This window comes from Ctenopharyngodon idella, chromosome 16 (assembly GCF_019924925.1).
Source record: "Ctenopharyngodon idella isolate HZGC_01 chromosome 16, HZGC01, whole genome shotgun sequence".
NCBI classification, from domain to species: domain Eukaryota; kingdom Metazoa; phylum Chordata; class Actinopteri; order Cypriniformes; family Xenocyprididae; genus Ctenopharyngodon; species Ctenopharyngodon idella.
The window spans coordinates 21,274,156-21,297,247 of NC_067235.1; the positions used below are offsets into that span (position 1 = coordinate 21,274,156).

General features: G+C 36.8%; 1 protein-coding gene across 1 annotated transcript in view; it reads left to right on the forward strand.

Annotated features, from left to right (window-relative positions):
- me1 (malic enzyme 1, NADP(+)-dependent, cytosolic) overlaps positions 1-23,092 on the forward strand; it is an 82,802-nt gene that overhangs the window by 10,952 nt on the left and 48,758 nt on the right. The window contains exons 2-3 of the mRNA XM_051866048.1: positions 16,614-16,747; positions 21,680-21,829. Coding sequence (XP_051722008.1) covers positions 16,614-16,747; positions 21,680-21,829 — 284 coding nt within the window. The remainder of the gene's footprint in view (positions 1-16,613; positions 16,748-21,679; positions 21,830-23,092) is intronic.

A 23,092-nucleotide genomic window follows, 5' to 3' on the forward strand; every position in this document is an offset into this window, starting at 1 on the left:
ATGAGTGAATCATTAAACGGAATGGAAATTCATTCCAGCCGATTTGTTCAAAAACGCAGATTCATTCAGGAACAAATCAAAGGACTGTCTTTATGAGCAGGTCATTGAATCATTCACTTAGTCGTTTCGAAACACGAAACACTTTGGCTGTGAGAAAGCAAAGTGGCAATGTTGTGTCTAAAAGGTACGATGCTCAACATTAACTTCTTCTTTATTAAATATCAATATCACATTCACAGTCATTCCGCTTTAGATCCACTCCATGTTTTCTATTTCCTGCTCCATGAATCATGCCCCAGGGCTGTTATTGATTAGAGCTGCTGTGTAAAATATAATGTGATTTGACAAACCTTGATAGAAGTGAATACGCAACAAACAATATAAAATAATGCCGTTATAAAACCAACATCACATACTGTATGTTTTGATAATCAGTGTACAAGAATTTGTAGCTGTCAATCTCATTTATAGATTTTGAACAAGGTTTTTCCTTTGGTTGTCAAATGTGATTTTAAATCCAAACTGTTTGACTTATGAATTAAATAATAAGGCTAAATAAATTATGCCAGACCTAAGGCGATATAGTGATGACAGCTCTAATCTCTAATCTGATGTCAACCAATTTATTACACATATTAGGGCTTTACAGCACAGTCATAATAATGTCTATTAGTAGCTTTGACGTAATCAGTAAGTCTTTTTGGCCGATGTAAACTCATGCGCCAAAGTAGTTAAAATTAAAGGATAAATGTAATGGGTATGATCTAAGATGTAAAACAACGTAAACAGCAACTTATGGTAAATTAATCCAGTGCTTATCCGATTTGAGAAGCTCTACATTTATTACCTATATCAAGTGTTTTATGAGGAACAGGTGAGAGTAATCTCATTTTGAGGGGCTCATGGGATTTTAAATCTGCTCTGAAATTTGTGCTTGCTTGCCTTTAATGCTCAGACTTCTCATGGGGAATGGGGAAAGTGGTCACAGTCTTTGCTCAAAGAGAAGGATTTTTTTAGGCCCTTAAGTCTACCTCCTTTTTGTCTTTTGTTTTCTTAAAGATGTGCAGTTTTTCACATGGATAACCACCCTGTGGGTAGGCATGTAAATGACTTAACTAGATGTAAGGAGGATGTAAATGAATGGTGTCAAATTAAGTTCCCAGGACAATATAGCCCCAGAGGAGCAATGGTGATTGTATAGCAATGAGGTTCAACAGTCACTACGTCAGCAATCAAGAGTCAAATGAATTCAGGTTCATACAAGAAGACTAGAACATGTCCCAAAGTCTGTTCATAAAGATTTTTTGTTGAAGTCTTAAAGTCACCATTAAAAATGGATCCAACGATCCAGTCAATTCCCGATGGACAAAATCAAGTCTACCCTACATTTAGGAAGCCGTTTCACTCAGATACATATACGTCACAATAGGGAAGAAAAGACTATCCCAATTTACGTTTTATGCCGACTTTAACTTTAGCCTATGTGTGAAAAAATGTTCCTCAAGTTCATCTAACATTTTTTTTTATTTTTTTGAGTTTTGCCATAGAAAATAAAATTTCATCTATTACTTTTACAGATGCTTTCAATGGACATACCCAGAATTCTTACGTAATGATCACAGGAATTGTTGCTCCATTCCTATTCATTTTAATCTCTAAGTAAAATTACCTACGTCATTAGGTACCACTCAGTTGCATCAACTTAAACATCAAGGCTGTTTTGAAAGCACTTGCTCAAGTGTTTGATTGATATATCTGTACCTCCTTTTCATTCCTGAATGCCAAACTGAAAATATTTCAAAGCTTTTAGGAAAAAAAGTGGTTTGATATTTATCATATGTAAATTGTGTGGTAGATTGGAATCTCTGGAAAAAAGAATTATCTGCCTTGAGCTTTAGTACGTGTCCACTGAGAAATGCCTCTGATCATGGTTATCGCATTAAGAGGGCTCCTGCTGTGTCTGTGTATTTGGATTGTACAGTATGTTAAATTACTTTTGACTGATTCTTAGATCAAGGCTAGGAATGCAAAGAACCAAATGGTTTATGCAGCCATATATTGTTAAAGGGTTAGTTCACCCAAAAATGAAAATAATGTCATTTATTACTCACCTTCATGCCGTTACACACCCGTAAGACCTTCGTTAATCTTCGGAACGCAAATTAAGATATTTTTGTTGAAATCCGGTGTTAAGAGCTCGATGAGGCCTGCATAGCCAGCAATGACATTTCCTCTCTCAGGATCCATTAAGGTACTAAAAACATATTTAAATCAGTTCATGTGAGTACATTGGTTCAATATTAATATTATAAAGCGACGAGAATATTTTTGGTACACCAAAAAAACAAAATAACGATTTCAAAATACTGCTTCATGAAGCTTTGGACCGTATGAATCTTTTTGTGTCGAATGTCATTGCTGGCTATGCAGGCCTCACTGAGCCATCGGATTTCAACAAAAATATCTTAATTTGTGTTCCGAAGATCAACGAAGGTCTTACGGGTGTGGAACGGCATGAAGGTGAGTAATAAATTATATTATTTTCATTTTTGGGTGAACCAACCCTTTAACAATATATGGCTGCATAAACCATTTGTAAAATATTCCAGTGTAATGTTTTACATCTATATCTGTTCTCCTCAAGCCAACATGTCAGACTTTAACTCTTTTCAGGGCTATTTAACTAACAAGTCCATTTATGCATCCCTCAGATGGCATGGGGCTGCTTTTTGTAAAGAAATGAAATGTGTTAAACTCTGTTTCTCCCTGCGCCAAAATGAGAGTGTGGGTTGAAACTATCACTAAGTTATAGTATCCAGCCTTCTCTGGATGGGAAACACGATTTTTTTGGACAGCATAACGCCATATGGAAGACCGTTTAATGAAGCATCATGTTTACTTTTCCTGTCAGGAAAGAGCCCTTGCAAAGTGTAGCCAATGGTTTCTTAACATTGTCACTGCCCTGCTCTTTCAGTTTGCTGAGACCAGCTTGTGTAGGATGTCAGTTTGGCTTTATTTATTACTGTCATTGGTGTCTGCTACATTGAGGTTTCATGATTGGATGTGAGGTAAAGTGTCCTTGTCATGGCACAGCTTGTGTAGCAAGTGAAAAACAATGACAGATACTCTTTAACAATAGTAAATGTTTCTAAATAGTTTTCTCTTGGCTCATAATTCTCTGGTGTTTGTCAAAATGGCAAACCCTTTTGAGATCACTTAAGATAAATGACACAATTCCATCTAAACAAAATCAAAAGGCAAACACATCAGTAACCCATGATTCAGCCAAATTGACTTTATGAATTTATGGAGGAATTTATCTGACAGGTAGATAGTAATTTAGCCTTTGTATTGAGGAAGTGAGGCATTTGAAAGATGCTTTTAACCTAAGCAAGCTTATAAAAGCTTTCCAAGGTTAAAAAACAATACAGTAGTGACACTCATGAGAGAAAGAGGGCAATTATGGCATCAAAGCAAATTGTAGCCAAAGATATAATGTTATGCACATTTGTGGAAATTTGCATTAAATATATTATGAAATATATATTTATATATTATAAAGTCTGAAAAACATAATATCTAATTTCACAACTTCATATGTTACTATAATCCCTAAACATGAGATTCAACATTGGACGTTAATTTGTAATTTGTAATAAGCGAAGCAGCAGCTTATATAATATTGGTAACACTTTACAATAAGGTTTCATTAGTTAACAGTTCACATGAACTAATACTATTTATTAATATTAGTTAATGTTTATTTCAACAATTACTAATACATTTTTAAAAGTAAAAAAAAAAAAAAGCTGTCTGTTAACATAGTTAATGCACTGTGAACTACCATGAACAAACAGTGAACTATATTTTTTACTAACATTAACAAAGATATAAATGCTTTAAAAAATATATATTGCTCATTGTTAGGTCATCTTAATAGGTACAGGTAGGACCTTATTGTAAAGTGTTACCATAATCTTTTGTGAGTTTGATTAGAACTCCACATATGAATTTTGAACCCTCTTCCAAACAATAAAATTGGTTCCTTTTGGAAAAAATGTAATGTGTGCATTTTTCATTTGACTCTTTGGCCATTAATGTCAAATTCATGAGCTAGCTGTCAGGTTGTATTGTTCTCGGGACAGTCAAGTGTTGTGAACGGAGAACTGGTTCTTATTAACTCATTTAGGCAGATTTCCGAATGATTCTTACAGTCAGAAATGGTTATTTTGAAAGAATGAATAAAACACAGCCCGATTATTGGGTGTAGTCTGATTCCTGAACGAAGTACTCTTATAACTATTTCTTTTAATGAATCAAAACATACAGTACACACAAGTGTAGTCCAGTTCCCAAACGAATGAACTGTTCGAGCTGATTCTTTTAAGTGAATCAGAAACACACATGAAAAACAGTGCAATTAGATTCTTAGATGAATGTCTCCTTTGAACCAAGTAAATCAGTGCAGGTCGACCAGTGCGCAGTCCGAACTGACTTGAGAAACATTTTACATGACAATAATTTCAGCAATGAAGATGTGTCTGTATTTTCTGTCTGTTTAGAATCAAAACTAGCAATACCAGATTCACGAATGAATCGCTTCGTTGCAGTGAGTCGGTCAAACTGGTTAGCATTACAGTTTGTATCAGTTCGCTAATAAGTCTGAATCATTCAGACGACTCACATGTGAATCGTTTTGAGCGGTTACTGGTAAAACATTGCAGTAACATCCTTAAAACACAGCTAGAAGAACAAAAAGAGTGCAGGATTAAGTGGATATATTAACCTTCATTCTGTTTAAATCAGATAAATATTATTGTATAGTTTGGCAGTGATGAAGAATGTCTTTATTACAGCTTGTGAAGAACTCACTGCAGGTAACAACATTTTCCAACAAATACTAGTGTACGAAAGCACTTGGAGTACCAAACACTTCTATTATCTTGTATTAAGCTAATATTAACACTACTATTATCTTTTCTATTAAAATGTAAGAACAGCATGCTTCATTCAGTTAGGGTTAGTGGTTACGGTGCGTCCTAATGGGAAAGTCGTATTTACGAGTTGGGAAGTTGTGTTAACGACGTCAGGTGCATTCAAGTCAATTTCAAGAACCATATCTTAATTAACTACACAAAAATACAGCACGGATTTTAAGCTACTTATAGAAATTGAAGAACAAAGAATGTCCATCAGGTGTGTTTTGCTTTTTAATTTTTTTAAATTAATTTATGAAGCCACTGTAAATGTTATCGTTATATATTATATTGTTATATTACAATGCCATTATATTTTGTGCAGGGAATTAGCTTATTTTGTTGTAAATAAAAAAGCCTGACAATGTCACTGCTAAATACCTATAAATATTTTGGTATTCTGCCACGTTTCTCACTGACACACCCCCAAATTGTAAACATTGGAAAATCCAGAGCTTCCCACTCGTATTTTGTAGTGCCGTTCAAGTGCGTTCAACTCATAAATACAATTTTTTTGATATGACTTGAACACACCATTAGTTTTTTTTTTTTTTTTTTTCAGTTCTACACAAAGCTAATATTAGTCATATCTAATTGTCATATTTGGCACACTGACATTCACTAACATTTTGTGACTTTAGCATGTCTAAAGAGCCCAACACTTGCTTTCTGCAGTTTTTCTGTCTAGTGGTTTTGATCAGTGTGAATTTAATTGTTAGCTTTCAAGTCACTCCATAATATTCTGACTTTCTGAATAGTTGGTAACCACAAAGTCTCCATTTACATAGTCCAGTTATTCATGTTTTTATAAAGAAGTTTTTTTCTTACTATATTAAACTATCCTTGTCACCTAGGTCATTTTCTGTTACTTTTAAACCCTCCCCTTAGTGGTTTCCTATTTAGTCTTTTGTCTAGTTGTTCTGATCCTGTTCCCCAGTGCTCTGTTGAAAAGATAGAGCTGGAGAGACTTGTTTTTTAGGTACAAAGAGATGATGACAGACCATTTCGAAAATGATAAAAGAAAGCGGTGTGCATAAAACAGAATAAAAAACAGCGTCAAGGTTGATGTACCTGAGAAAAGGTCATGAGTCTGACCACGGACTGAGTGCCTGGAGGGATTGACAGCATATTTACCCAGCCTTGACTCGCTCTTGGCCATGAGGGCTCGGAATTTTATTTAACATCCATTATACAATTAGATCTTCAAAGTCTATATAATTTAATAATGTCTCCTAATTTAAATAAAATAACCCCAGTTAGGAGGGTGTTGGCTCATGGGAACCGAGGGTCAAGTCTGGCTTATGGCATCTTATTTCCACTCTCTTAAGACCCATTGAAATGAAAGTTTTGTGGCTTTTAGTCTCGTAAGTGTTTGCTTTAAAGTCATCTATAGGCTTTTGCACTCCTAAACATTGGCAAAATTGACAGTATAAATTTACAGTCTTTCTATTCTGGGAAAATGCAGCAAAAATATTAATAATGATTCACCCTGTGCTACACGTTTTTGTCCAATATACTACGACTAGCAAGTAACAAATCATGGTTTATGACTGTGACTTAACTAATCTTCTTTTTTAAAAAAGGGAACGAACCTTTATATGATAACAGGCACAACAATAAAGCTAGAAGCAATAAAAGCAGCAAGAGATAAAAGTTATCTTCATTATAAATAGTCTCCTTGTAAATGTCACTTTGACCGTAACACAAATAGCGACATTCATTTTTATTTAACAGAATTTACACTTTGGTTGATGGATTAGACAGCGCTTTTGTACCATTGTTAGAGGTCGTGACCGAATTCAACGCAGCTTTTTTTTCACTGCAAGTCCTACACCTGCAGTCCAGGCCTGTAAAGATTTTGCTTGCTGTTTAGAACGAGACTATTAATGTCCACCAACCGTCTTGGACCCTGCTGGACTGAAAGGACATTTTACGACCTTACCAGAAAGCATTGAAAAATGCCCCCTTTTACAACTCTAAGACATTGTTACCTTTGTGGACAACATGGTGAATCATTTTGAAAATAGAACTGGATGCAGAGGAAGGGGAATTTCACTGATACATGATCTGTTTGTGTCCCACAGCTATAGCAACCCTCCTTAACAATCATCTTACTTAACATAACAGGGTCAAAAGTCAGAGTGTAACTTTTAACGATTAAAGAGCAGCACAAAAAGGAATCAGATGTCTTTGGATTGTTGTTTTTACAAAATTTGCTGCTCTGTTGCTCTGCTGGATTGTGGATTTGCAGATATGAATGGTGATTTAGATTAGAAGCATATTGGCAAAGCTACAAATGTCACTTTGAAATTAAAATACCCACATTAAGTCAGCCTCAAAAATGATTCATAAAGATAAATCTTAATGATATTACACTGTACATGTGAGTGTCTGCCCTTTTGTTTTTGTGTGTTTTAGTCTTGAAAAAACTTTATATTTTCTATGAAAAGTTCATTCTCAAGTATTTTTGACATTTCAGATAGAAATAAGTAGATAAAAATAAGTGCAATAAAAGAAAACAATGCAATCTTTTCAGTCTCACCACAATGGCTTGACCTTGCTGAAAAGACCAGCTTACACCACAACAATGTCCTACACAGGCAGACATGGTGACAATTAATTCGTTGCAATAAAAATGCTACTGTCAGGCAGTGCCAATTTGTCAATCTCTTGGTTGGTCTGCTGAAAATATATATATATAAAAAGTGTTTTGGAGTAAAAGGAGGATCCTTTTTTTGTCCAGAAATATGGCTGCTATTTAGGTTAAAAAAAAAAAAAAGGTCTGCAGCCTCACCTGACTGCAGATAGATCGTAATTTCTTCTTTCTCAGAATTAGAGATAAAAATTGCATCCCTGAGGGTTTTTTGTTCAGTTTTTATTCAGTTCATAGTTTGTTTTGGAGAAGGACCAGGAGCTCAGGACAAATTTGTTTCGGAGCAGATCAAAGAACTGAGAACAAAAGCCAACAATGTCCTTATTTCATCTCTCTTTTTTTTGTTTTCTCCTTCATACATGAACAAACACTTCACAAATAGTTTCTGATAGTGATATCTCTTAAAATGAGTCTTATCAATGAATTCCTTGTGGAGTTTTCAGCATACTTAATACATCCAATGTTGCCTTTCTGCCTTCCACTGTTTTTTTCTTCCAACCGTAGCAAAAGACTATTATAATATACATATTTCACTGCTGAATTAAATATTTAAGGATGTTTCACATAATAATCTTTTTACTGGATTCCTTGTGGAGCCGTCTGCAAACTTAGTTTGCTTAATGTTGGTTTCTGCCTTTCTGCTTTAAGATAAAACTGTAAGGAAAATACTATATTATGTTTCATTTTGCTTTCTAATTGGTGGGTGGAAAAAAGATAGTAACTTAAAAAGTAAATATTTTCCAGGTAATGTTTTACACGTATTTATAATATTCTTTTATTTTTATATAGCTGCTTTTATATTTTAGGGGATTCCTCACAAGGGGATCATCGTATTTGGAGATGTGTGCCATTCAAAAGTTTGAGAAAAAAAAAAAAAAACGGTATAGAAGAGGCAATCAGGTGAAAAATTATGATATCTTGCCACTGGTATATGATCAGACAACATTTATTTTTTATATTTGTGGCCCTGAATGATTTGTAGTTGCTTGTTATTAAAAAATAAGCAGACCAACAAGAGAATTATCCGAACTTGATGTATTACTCTTTAAAGATGACAGTTTTTCATCACCATTTAATTTTGCATTATATAGGCCAGCCAGCCTTAGAATCAGAAATCTGTTTTCCTCTCCTCTTAGTTGATGTTGAGAGATAAGTGGAGAAGTGATTGTTATGCGAGTGTGTCTTAGATCACATATAGATGGTTTTGTCATTGAGCTTTCAGCAGAGTGTTGTGTAAACAATCTCTGTGGAAATGATCAAGCAGGGAAGTCAAGAATCTGAGTCATCGTTCTGGTACCATAGTTTGCTTACCACTAAAAAGTCCACAATTCATAAAACATAGCGCTGGCTCGTAGCCAGACAGTGTGCTATTGATGGAGGGGAATTTCTGCACTTTTGCTTTATTTTGCTGATGTTTTGGAGATCACATTGATGTTTGTTGATGCAGCCTTCACTTTTGTTTGTGCATGTGAGTCACACTGTCCTCCAGCTGCTGAAGAACCCTAATTTCAGTACTTTATCTTTACTTTTGCTGTTCAAGTACATATTTTTGGCATTTGGAGTCATCTCACAAATTAATGGTACACATGTGGATCTTGCTTATTACATTTTCCTAAAAGTTCACATGTGTTTGTCTTTCTGCATTTGAGATAATTTGCTTCTTGTTTTTGTCTTTTTCCCCATCTGGTTACTTGCCATTTAAGTGATGCTTTTATAGATTTTTTACACAAACCAGAGCTGATGAAATTTGTTCCTAGGAGTTTCATGCACTGTCATCATAGATCAGAGGCATTAGAGGGATTGTTCATCCAAATATAAATTCTGTCATCATCAAAACTGCTTGTTTCTTTCTTCTGTGGAACACAGAAGAAGATATTTTGAAAAAAGTCATGCAGGTTTGGAACGCCTTGAGAGAGAGTAAATGATTACAGGATTTTCATTTTTGTGTGAACTATCCCTTTAACTTAGCAAGCAATGCTGATGTCTCATGGCTTGCTTTTTGAGGTTATCGAATCAGCAAACAGTCAGACTTAATCGCTGTACCACTCCACCCAATCTGATGTATGCTTTGGGTCAATACAACATCTACCACACTAGCTTCACCCCTGGCTTTTTCTGCTTGTGTCCTACAAGTCACTTTCTTTGGTCATCCTTCTTGGCTCTTTTAACAGCTCTGAAATGGCTGCTTGTGGACAGAATTAAGAGCGTGGGAAGATGCATGTGGAATTAATACAGCGATTTAAGCAATGAGGGTGTTTATGAGAATGGCATGTGTTTATTCATTCCCTATTTGGTCAGCTGGAAAGGTCTACTCTGAGTTATACACTGTGACAGCTTCTGCTGGAACCATGAAAAACTTTGAAAAAACTTTTCTTTTTTTTTGGTTGCACCATCAAGCAGCTGAACCAGACATGTGGATTTTAGTGTCTACTTACACCTATTAAGACCTTTTAACCCTTCAAAATTGCCCTTTAACTAGAGATGCACGATTCTGGATAAATTGAGAATCATGATTTTATTTTTTTTTAAATAGGGATTCACGATTCTGAATAGACAATTAAACCAAATAACATAACTTATTAGAGGTTCTGACAAAATGTTAATTGCTGCATAAAATGTTTTATTGATCTGAATGAATTATTTAAAAAAATTGGTTTGAATGAATCATACAATGACTCACTCATAAAGGCTTCACTTGTCTCATTACCAGATGAATCAGCATTTTTGAGCAAATCTCTTGAATGAACGATTCAATGACAAATACATTTTTTAACAGTCATTTTTCGCCCTCTACTGGCGTAACAGTGTAATTAATACATTCTTTATTTGAAGCATCAAGTTACTTTCAAAAGGTGATTCATTCTATTTTGATTGCTACCATAGAAATCTTTGTTTGTATACGAACTATAAACTTTTATCCCATTTCTGTGGTAATTTAATTTATTGTAACAGAAATAATGATTCTGTGTGGACTGTTTATCAAGCTGTTTCATGACATGGCAACTGCTCTCTCTGGTTCAGCGACAGTGCCAACGCAGATTTGAATGTTCCGCTGTGATCATACTTGTCAAAGGTTTAGTAGACATAGCAGAATCATTGTCATTTAGGAATAAGATCGCGTGGGTGTTTGAATTAAAATTGCGATGCTTTAACGATTAATTGTGCAGCTCAACCTTTAACCATAGTCCATTTTACTAACCCAAACTTATGATTTAAATCATCTCAGATCTGTAGACATCTACTGTACTGCACTACCCACACCCATTTTATTTGGATTTGACCGTCTCCAATGAGTCTCAGACAGCAGGGAAAAACATCCTCTGTCATCAGCAATGTCAGAGCAGTCTCACATACAGCTCCCACTCTCTGTTCCTTTGTTTGTACTGTGTGTTTGTACACTTCACTGACATAAGGGAGCTTGGTACTCTTGTCTCTGTGTCTGATCACTAGCATGGCTGTTGCATCAGGTCAAAGCATTCTCTTAACAGAAAACTTTTTAGTGTTTTCACTTAGATGAAGGTCACCACTTGGACATAAGAGAAATGTGAGAAGCACAATAGGACAAAAACTCAGCCTCTGATCTCTTTCTCAGAAAGAGAGCCAGTGTCTATATTAGACTGACATGAATGATTTCCTTTCTCACGTCCCTTTGTCATTTTGAGAATCAGAAATGGGCCAAGTAGTGAGCCCTGCTTCACACCATGATTTCCGTTTGGAGCAAGATTTGAAGTTATATTTGGTGTGTGAATGTTGGTCTACTTTATGTGTGTATGTAGATATGCATAGTTGGGTTGTTTCTTCAACTATAGGGACTTTTTTAGCCCTGTGGAATTTTAGAAAATAAATTTATCTTAAAGCACGCTTTTCACATGCTCATTTATTATTCACATCAAGTAATGCAAATTCCCACCACAGTTACATTTCCAATTCCATTGTATCTCAGTATATATATACAGTATCACATATATCATATCTGTGACATTTCAAAATTTTAATAGAAACCAACCCAACATAAAAGTAGCCAAAGTTGAAGAAAAGCCCATTGGCAGTGCTTTGGTCTTGCTCCAAGAACATTAGGCCAGTCCTGAATATATGATAAGAAAAGTCACAATTCGATTAACAAGGAAGGATTTTTGGAAGCAGAGGTTATGCAATGGCTCAGCTCAAATTTTTCTCATCAGTGAGATCACAAAATGCAATACTTCATCCAAAGCGGTTCATTATAATGCCACTGACACTGATGTGCTTCATGGACTCTCATGCATTCTCCATTACAGGATCAAGAAACATCACTCCCACTGTAAAATTCCATTGAAGAACAGCTTTGCTTTGCTTTTCTGCCTTTTCTCTGCCTTGGTGCTTTTTTGGCACTCTATGAAGCAGCTGCAACTTTTTCCGCATACAAGTACTGGGAATTTCAGGATTCAGATTGAGTTGTTTGAAATGGAATCCCTGAGTTCTTCAACGTGACCTCTTGCTGGAAGTCTTGAAGAGCTTTTGAAAGCTGTAGACTGGCTTTTATCAGTCAAAAGAAAGGCTTTAATGTTTGCCACAAAGTACTTAGTGCTGTGTGTTTGGGGTGGTACTGGTCATGGCCAAAATAGAGGGGTGGTGGCACTGATCTTGAGATTACAGGTTGGCATGCACAGCAGCTCTCCTTGCTTGAGCTTGTGTGGGCATAACACGTGTTGGCACACAACACATTGGCGTCTTTAATGTGGTCGTTGCGCATGTGGAAGCGTTCACACATTCCTGCCCTGCCTGTCCCTTTATTGCTACAAAAAGCAAAGCTGTAACAACCTGAGCCAATAAACATGACAGGGCCTCTGATATAAGTTTAACTCATAATTTGCTGATCATTATTTTGTTCCAAATTTGAAGGATTTTCATTCTTCTTCTAAATGCATGTTATAGATCTTATTGTGAACAATTCATCTGTGCATATGTATCAGTTAAAAAAAAAATGTATGACATTGTAATGTTTAATCAACCTGGATAACTGGATCTTGAAAAAGACAGATTACTTTTTAGTCTGTGAGTAAATGATAACAGAATTTTACTTTTTGAGTAAATAATCCCTTTAAGTGCTATTAAGCGATACATCCATCTGGACAATATACTTATCACTTGGCTCTCATTCTTTTTAGTTTTAGTCATTCATGTGAATCAGTTTGCAACCCTTTTTATCTAGATAGTAGCGCTACTGTTGTGTTTTCTATATATAGAGCAAGATTTGCAAGTCTCGCACTCCACTCAGTTGAACTGCTCTTAACCAGCACCAAGTACCTCACCAGTTCCCACGGCAGCCCCGCCAGGAGCTCTGGGACTCATTGCTCTAATCTTGCCATCCATGCGTGCCATCAAACAGACCACTTTCCCCAGTCCAGCCATCCATGGCCATGATCAGAATGCCAGTCCTGGGGGCCTGTGGACGTGCCCTCTGGAGTTCCACCCGCAGCTCCATTGTCAGAGACGTTAATTTGCCGCTTGGGCCCGGTTCCACCAATGTCTCCATTACACATATGCCACAAGGAACCATTCAGTGTTCGTAGAGCTGTTTGAGTAATTATATTTGATTAGGTAGAGCTATTCTCATTGAGAATCCCTGTTGCTGTTGCTTTTGAGTCATCTTCAGTCTTCTCGAATGGCTAGTTACAGAAATAGCAAGCACTTTTAGACATTTGCATGTGTCAGTAAAGGTCAGTGGAATGCTTATTTAAGTCAAAGTTGTCTTGGATATGTTTTCAGCAGAGCTCCACTCTCTAATATACAGTATAGTTAGTGTTTTAACAGCCCTACAAACCAACAGAAAGGAAATCTGGTAGTCATAAGTGTCTAGGGATAGTCTTGCATAAACCACCAGCTTTTTTGAGAAAATAGAATGTCCGTTTTTAATCACAAAGGTTGCAATTCAGACCTGGCAAGATGGCGGTGACTTTTCGAGGCTCTTAAATACAGACCATCAGTGGCGCACTGCACAGTTAGCTTTAGAAGATGACAGACATGATAGAAGCTACAAATAAAATGGCTTTTGAGTAATAAGTCTCTATTTGTGCCTCATCTTTTTAGAAGCCAAAAAGTGCTTTTACATGCCGTTTGTTGCTGTTATATTGGTGAGTGCTGTTGTATGTGTAGCTGTCATAAAAGAGTTTTGTCCGAGGAAGGTTGAGGATTTTATGTTTCAATAAATAGTAAAACAAAATTTTTTAATTGTATGTTAACATACTTTATATTAGGGGTGGGGCGGGTCGCTGTAAAAAATCGAACCGTTCGGTTCTCCACCCACGGTTCGGCACGCGCTTGCACCGCGGTTCATCCCAAATTTGACGACGCATCTATAATATGGTTTGTTGAAAACAACGTGCAAAACAGACAGATGGATTCGGCTAATGTATGTTTCAGTCGATGGATATGCATTCTAGTTTCCCAATACACTACAACAGCGATGATCAAAAGAACATGGACAAAACAGTCACTCGTTGTAAACAAATGTTCAATGATGTGTTGAAAGCTCTATGACCAGTTATTTACGCCGTCATCACCCGGGTGTTGATAGCGCGCGACGCGAGCGCAGGTGAGACCTGAACATCTCACGTTGCTATCTGTGTTTAAACTAAACTCATTTAAACCTTGCCAATTTAAACATTCATCCGTAAGACGCGAAAGAGAACTCGCGCGCGCTGTGAGGAGATTTGTGTGTACTCATACGAAGCGCGTGCATGGAGAGCCGCGTCACAGCGCGCAAATACTCTCGCGCAAATTCTCTTTCAAGTCTTGCACCTAAACGGACAGATTTACACAAAAATTGTCAACATGCCCATCTTAGCGAGTATCCTAACAAACATAGCATGTCTTAGGAGAAAAACGAGACAGACAACGCATGTGTATCAGTATCAGTGTACTGGATCTTTGAATTATGTCTTAAAGGGAAAGCGGTCTAATATTCCTGCTATCTGTGTTTTAATGTTAATCAAATGACAAAGCACGAAGAAATCACTCTTGACTGAATAGCTTTTGTAACTTCAATAATGTTTCAACTTTAATTATTCAAAGAAGTTTATATGAAGTGTTATTTTATATTTGATTACTTTATTCAATTTCTGTATCTGAAAGCTGTTAGATACCTGAAAAACCTGTAAAGCATTGTTTATTTTATTTGTATCTTAGCTCTCATGTATTTATTTGTGCTGTTTCTTGTAGTTAGATTATGTGTTTTTATTTTCTTTATCTTTATTTCACAATTGTCCTATTTTTTACTGAACATAGCACATACCGAACTGTATTGAAACTGTGACACTAAAACCGTGATACAAACCGAACCGTGAGAAATCTGAACCGTCCCACCCCTACTTTATATATGAATATGTTTAGATTTATTTAAATATATATTTTCAAATATGCACATTGAAATGCATCTATTTAAATAATATATATATCAATATACAGTAGTCAGCATTTGAAGTGGATCAAAAAAGTTTATCAAAGTTGTCCTAAGAACTAAGTTGTCCTACGAAGAAGGTTTCAGGACAACTTTGATTAAAGGTTTTGATCCACTTCAAATGTTGACTACTATATTTTCATTTGTCTGCTTTGCCTTTTATGGTTTAGATCTTATTTTCCACACAGACTGCACACAGATTTAAATTACATTAATACATACATAAATTGCAGATAATACAGAAATATTGCATTTGATTTACAACTTATGAAGTGCCAGGAGCTCTACAAACCAACAAACCTCAGAATTTTTACATGGCGAGTTCCTTTGTTTAACACCACATCTTTTTGCACGTGTGCAGACTAGTCTTCTCATGTTTACAAGGCCAAAATCATTTTTACAAACAGACCACTTAACCTGAACAGATGAAAAAGGGCTAAAAAGCCAAGCTTGCATATACTTGTTTAAAAAGCAAATCTAGCACAGCCTTTCAGGGTTTTGGGCCTTCCTTAGTGGTTCCTCTGAAGGAGCAGCCAGAGGCGCGGCAATGATGATGCAAGTCTGTCATTAAGGAAAAGACAGGCTAGCTTCAAATGCCACAGCTTTTGGTCCTGACAGATATTCCTACAGGCATCCATCCATGTGGAGCTCAATCTTGAACATGTGGAGTCTGGTAATATGAACTCACGGCACCCTGGCTGTAGCATTTGTTTTGTCAAGGTCAGGGTCAGGGTAAATGTCAAGGGTTGCAGCAGCAAAGCAGCAGTCTTGCCCTTTTAGCTCTACACCACACAGTGGTGTGATCCAACTGTGACCTCTGTGACCTTTCTGAGGCTTTGCTTGCATTACAGACTTCCCCACCATAACAAACAGTGATTCTGGAAGAGAACTTTGTGAGAACAGTGACAAAAGGCCTTTTAAGTCATCTGAGACATACGGAAGGGGAATATGGGGATTTATTTAAGCTTTTCCAAACAATCTTTTAATAATACAGCTTCCGAGGCTTGACAACTCTCTGAAGATTTTTAGAATGGTAATGGATATGACAATGTTAATGCATTTGGTCTTGGCGATAGATCTGCTATGCTGCTGCTGTTGATTATTGCTATTGTTGTAGATTATTGCTGCTGCTGCTGTTGATTATTGGGGAAGCTGGGGAAGGTGGAGGGTTTCAGAGGGACTCTGAAAACATGCTGCAAACTGCTAGTGAATGTTAACCAGCCATTAATTGTGAGAAGCAAGCTCATTGGCTGCAGATGCAACATCAACCAATCAGCTTGTGCCAAGTAGTTAACGCTGAGAATATCATCAGTTTGCGTTAAGGCCCCATCATCCTGTGCCATCTAGAGTTTCATGACAGAACTAGGCAGAACTAGGTAGATACCCTGTTTCACTTTTTAAAAAAAGTTACATTATGGAAGTAAAATGGGTTGCAATTTTCAGTTCTCTCTGATTTAAAATTTAGCAGTGCACATTAGTGTCAGTTCTCAATGCTCAGTAGCTCCTGTAATAGTTAATAGTTGACTGTTCTGTGTCCTCTCTGCAGGGGATGGCCTTCTCCCTGGAAGAGCGCTTGGAGCTGGGCATTCATGGCCTGTTGCCTCCCTGCTTCCTCAGCCAGGATGTGCAAGTATTGCGGGTCCTCAGGAACTACGAGCTGAAAAAGGATGACTTGGACAGGTGAGGAAATGGAGTACTGACCTCCATCCTGTTGCTCTCAGTCCTGCTTCATTAGAATTACTCTTTCAAATCGATCAGTTGTTTTCTGTGACTAAATTTCACACCATCAGATCACAGAAATAGTGTTAGTATAAGTGTTATAGTGTTATGTTGCCACCATTTGCACACTCAATACAATTAGATCCTTTATTACAGCAAGAATGGTTTTCTTTTTTGTCTCTTTTTTGCTTTCCCCATTTTTCTGAACTACAAAGCAAAGAGACATCAAGAGTTGATGGGACATAAAAAGCATCATCAAAGTGTCATCAAAATAACATCAATAGTTCTAGCTATCTTGTTAGTTAGCATTTTCCCAGAATTCATTACTAGTCCCTGCATGGGATCTGTTCCCATGTTTTGCATGCCTGACTTTTTTGGAAATTATGTTTCTGTCATATCTCAAGGCTACTAGTCATGTAACTGTCTTTGGTTTGTCCTCGCAGACAGTGGACGCGGTTTATTTCTGGATGGGTTGCTTTCAGACGAATGACCCTGACCTTGGCACTCATATTACTGTCTGCTTTAGCAATGAGGGAGTCTTTCCCAGACTATCAAAGTTATTTTGATGTTTTGCTGCATGAATTTTGTGAAGGGACGGGCAGCCCGCCAACATTTTTAACAAAAATATTTGAAGGGATAAAAGACAAAGTAAAAAAATGAGAGTAAAAACATTAACAACAAATAGTTTTGACAATCTGTTGACAAATTGCAGCATAGGCCTCTGAAACCAGTCTCTGCCATAACCAGTGGTTAATGGGTTAAAGGCTGGGTTCAGTTTAGACTGTCAACATGACTGAGGAGCAGTAGTGACTAAACATTCCACAACATACAACAAGATGGAGTGAACAGAGCTCTTAGAGCTAATTCATCACATACTGCGAATAGTTTCATTTGTTTGATTATTGTCTCACAGGGTGGACTACTTTAAGACTTGTGGACCTTGAACTATATATAAAGAATCACATACTATGATATTTAACGCATCACATTTTTCTTGAATATTGTGGAGCCCTACACATCAGGAAAAAAAATAACCTTGAAAGAAATATAGAAAGTATTTTAAATTAAAGTTATGCAAAGAAAATGTTCCCTAGTGTCCAGAATTATCACGCTTGTTAACATAGTCTAAGCACTTGCCATCGCATATAGCAGGAACAATATAAACTCTGTGAAAGCCATTACTTCCAACAGTTTATTGGGAATACATACAGCTTTACAGCAGTTGGCTTTGCCAAAATAGAAGACGGCCAATCCAGCCAGATTCTAGCTGAGCTGAGTCTCAAGAATGACATTTGGTTGACTCTCCTGAGATTTAGTTAGGTAACAGGGTGCCAAAATATCGCTCACACCTTTCACCCTCACAAACGCTGTCAGAGCACTGCTGTCTAAATTTGTCATGACAGAGCTGACACTTTCAGGTAGAGTTCGATTTTTTTTCTCATCCCACCTTGTGCAACATCGGACAGTTTCCTCCTGCCTGAGGAAGGTGTGCGCACTTTTTCTGAGCCAAACAAGTGAGATATTATGCTCTTGCCTTGATGGAAAGCTTGCTCGCACTGATGGGGAATGTGACGTGGTCTTGTTAATTTGGGTCAGATGTAGAACTTGAATGTATTTCTCTTAAACATATTTCTATAACAAGGAACTTATGTCTAAGATCTCTGGGGGCATTTTTGTGCGTGTGTATTTTTCCTAACATTTTAACATAAGCAGGGAAAAGCCCCAGTTATTCTTAAGCTTTGTTTCAAGCAGCAGCACATGGTCAAGACTTTTTAATGTGACAGTCTGATCATTTGGTAAACATTTTAAATGTGACAGTTGGGGTAAACATCTGACAGTTTCCTCCTGCCATCTCTGTACTACATTTGTTGGCATTGTCATGTTATTTCTCTCATTTCTCTCAAGTAATCTCTCATTCTCACAGTGGTAAAAGAAACAATATCATAATATATATAATAATAAAAAACATATTTAAATAAAAATCTAATATATCAACATATATAGTAATATATATAAATATATATGTATTTTAAAAATTATATCATAGGTGATATTTCAAACTTGAGTTTCTATGGTATTTAAAATCAATTCAATTCAATTCTTCAATTCAATTCAATTCAATTCAATTTAGTTCTTCTTTTATTGTCATTGTAAAAAACATACAACGAAATTATAAACTTTCCAACATATACAATAAAAAAAAGGCCAAAATCCACCACACAACTACAATAAATCCACCAGAAAACCAAAGTAAAGACAAACAATCTTGCGTGTCTCATCAGAGGATGCTACTTAGTTTTAAAGGGGACCTATTATGCCTTTTTTCAGTCTTTATTATGTTTTTGGGGACTACTTGATTAGGTTTTCATGCTTGAATGTTTGAAAAACACATTATTTTTCACATACTTTACATTATTGCTGCACCTCTCTTCCCAGTCTGTCTGTAACACTTTCTGGGCTCTATGAAGTCCCTCCTTCCATAAAGCACAATGTGCTCTGATTGGTTGGCTGGACCAGTGTGTTGTGATTGGTCAACCACTTCATGCGTATTTTGGAAATGTCTTACCCCTAATCATAACCGAGAGTTTCATCACACCACTAATACAACTCTACCAGGCCTTACCCCTTTTTTTTTTTCCATATGCCTTGGGGGGAATTATTTAAATGAGGGGTATTATGAAATGTATGTTCCCGGAAAAAAAACTCAAGCCTACAATCAGTTCAGAAACAATGCTTGCTGATATAGAGAATAACTCCCTTTGTTGTGGACTTTATGCTTTATAACTTTGCAGACATTTTTATTGCTCAAACAGCAACATTACACACTAAAGAAAGTTGAAAATGTAAAAAAAAAAGGCATAGTAGGACTTCTTCAGTTGCTTTTAAAGGGAACCTATTATGCAAAATTCACTTTTGCATGGTGTTTGGACATAAATGTGTGTTGGCAGTGTGTGTACAAAACCACCCTATAATGATAAAAATCCAACCACTCCTTTTTTTTTAAATCCCAATAAATCATAAGCAGTGTCTCAGAACAAGCTGTGTCCAGATCCCTGGCAATGTGACGTCAATTTAGCCACACGAATGCTGACAGACACTGCCATTTTAACATAGAACCGTCCTGAGCAAGTTCACAGCGAGTTCACAGTCTGCTATTGCTGCACTGATGAGAACGTCTCCCAAGCGTTTTAGGTGTTTTGTAGCTGAATGGATTAATCCACATAGCTCTCTCCATTTACTCCCGAAATCTGAGCCGCTGAAGACGAGGTGGATTAATTTTGTTTTCGAAGAAAATGCTCCCTCAACTCTACCGAAATTTGTTTATGTCTGCGCGAATCATTTCACACCGGACTGCTTAGTGAACGAATGCCAATAAAAAGGGACAATACAAAACAGAGGTTGTGCTAAAAAGTTGCTACTCAAGGATAGATCAGTAAACTGTTCATGATCCAGCTTACAGCCTCCAGAGTGATACTGGATATGGCAGTAATGAAAGTGAGAGCACTTTATTACAGTTCATCGGAGTTGATTTACAGATATAAAGTTTACCAGTTTATTAAGCACCACCCGAAAAGGAATAAGGTCTTTATATACTGTATTTGTTTACTGTTAGTTGTAATGAGTGTTTCTGTGTTCTTCGCTGTGTATGTTGATGATAATGCAAGGGAGAGAGAGAGAGAGAGTTTATGGATAATATTTTAATGCACACATGCACTGTGTTTTATTAAGCTCTTACAGTGAATTTCTAGAGTGAAAACAGACGCTTCATATTTTGTGTTAAGTGCAATAAACGTTATAAAACTCATCGGTAAACAGGCTTGTACTAATATAGTGGATAAAAACAAGAAGACAATATAAGTTATAACCATAAACTAAACTATACCTGTTCTATCTCCATGCAGCATATATTCGCAGTTTCTGACATTATAGTGCGTCCCGCTGAATCCTGACACCGGAGAAGGAGCTCTTGAAGCTCCGCCCTCTTAGGCCGAGCGCAGCAGCTCATTTGCATTTAAAGGGCACACACTGAAATGGCGCGTTTTTCCTCAACCCCAAAAAGTGGCAATTTTAACATGCTATAAAAAATTATCTGTGGGGTATTTTGAGCTAAAACTTCACATACACACTCTGGGGACATCAGAGACTTATTTTACATCTTGTAAAATGGGGCATAATAGGTCCCCTTTAACTTAAAAGTGGGTATATAAAACATTATCATTGTATACACTACTACAGAAGAGGTGTGAACCGATTGTGAAGATTTTAATAAATTTATGTAGCTCAGAGTGATTTCCTCAGCATTTAGTTTATCATCTTTCATTCTGTCTCACACATTTTCTCCCCAGTCCTCATATTGCCTTTACTCACCTTCTTACTCACTTGTGGATGTGGGCTTGTCTGTTCCTGCTTTAAGCTGGTGTCACACTAGCTGAATCAGAACAACTTAAAAATAGGTTGGGGATGTCACACTTACTGACTGTTGTTGCTGAAATCTTGTCCTTCTCTGTTATAGTCACAGATTAAGAATTGAAGGGGGCTGACCAATTAAACAAATATGTGTGACATTTCGCTCCGATTCCCTGTAACTGTTTTGAGAAGCTCCAGTTTGGCAGAAAACTTTAACATTAAAATGACCAAAATAAAATATTTTTATGCAAATAAAAGACTGTTATGCCAGCTTTAAATGGTTGGGTGGGTGGTTTGGGTAATCCTCCCTTAAATATGGAGCAGTATAATCCCAGGAGGTCCTGAAGTTACTCTCCATACCCTGTGTCTGTCCTGCTTTCTAGCTTTAGTTGCATTATTATTGTCCCTTCCTTTAGCATTTGCTGAATATTGTTATAAAATGTCCTTTAATGCATGTTGTTGTATTTATTTTCCACTTTCTTACAGATACATATTTCTGATGGGCCTTCAGGACCGCAACGAGAAGCTGTTTTACCGGGTCTTGATCTCAGACGTAGAGAGATTCATGCCCATTGTGTACACGCCTACTGTCGGTCTAGCGTGCCAGCAATACGGCCTTACCTTCAGGAGACCTAGGTAAGAGACTGCTGAACATAATTTCATTTGATTTTATTGTTAAGCTCTTTCTCCTTCAGCACGTTCCTTAAGCAAACACATTCATCTGACTGGCAGCTTATTTTTCAGCTCTGGCATTGTCACTCTGCTTTTGAATTGTTCTACAAATCGTCAAAAATCTTGCCTCAAGGCAAATGAAACTGAACGCCTCTAGGAAAGTTGAAACATCTGTCTGGAGAGTTGAATATACATCCTGTCATAACAGAAATTGTATTGTATGGTGGAATTTGGAGACTGTGCTGTCAGATTTTTTTGTCAGACTCCTTGAAGTATATGCCAGTTTAAATAGGCATAACCTTTAGTTCATTGACGAGCTTGGCATATGTTGTGAGATTGTTATCGTTCTCAGCTTCCTGTACTGGTTCAACGTGATTAGCAGCCATTATCATATTTTATCTCTCAAATTATGCCTCTTTTTTGCTTTTTTTCCCTCACCGCTGTACTTTGTGGAGTGAGTTAGGTCTGGCCCTGATCAAATATAAGAATGCTTTTCAAGTCTTCTCATTGTTTTCAGTGATTCATTTTGAGGGATTTCCTAGGATCCTCAAATGAGGGAAAATTTTAGAGCATTCCACAACCTCAACATTACAAGAGAGCCTTCCGCAATCTCGCTAGATGCAAAGTATTTGGAAAGAATGCCTCATTACCAGACTATCAGTGGTTCAGAACTGGTGAGTTGCAACCCAAAAATGTGCCACAGATCTGTTCTGATAGGGTCACAGGACAGCTGAGGGAAAAAGACTATGCTAGAGTTCAATTACCCATATAATTGTGCATTGTTAAGAGATAAATTAAAAGAATAAAATTGAAAAGAAAAGTGTCCATATCTTTTGTTAATGAGGTTAAAGACTGTACGTCCAATCACATTACTGTATTTTGGTGCAAATTCATCTGTCACTTGATAGTATTGCTAATATTACTTATTTTTTTTATATTTGACCCAGTGTTTGTTAAAGGGCTAGTTCACCCAAAAATGAACATTCTGTCATAATTTGCTCACTCTTGTGTTGTTCAAACCTATTACTTTCTTCTGTGGAACACAAAGAAGCTTTTTTGTCCACAATATTTTTCTTTTGTTTTCCACAGAAGATAGAAAGTCATACAGGTTTGGAATTTTTCTATGCGGTTTGGCCGTTCGTCCACACGCAAACGCAGTATCAGGTCACTGAAACGGAACCTTTTTGAAAACTCCTGCCAGGGTGAAGATTTTCAGAAACTCCGGTT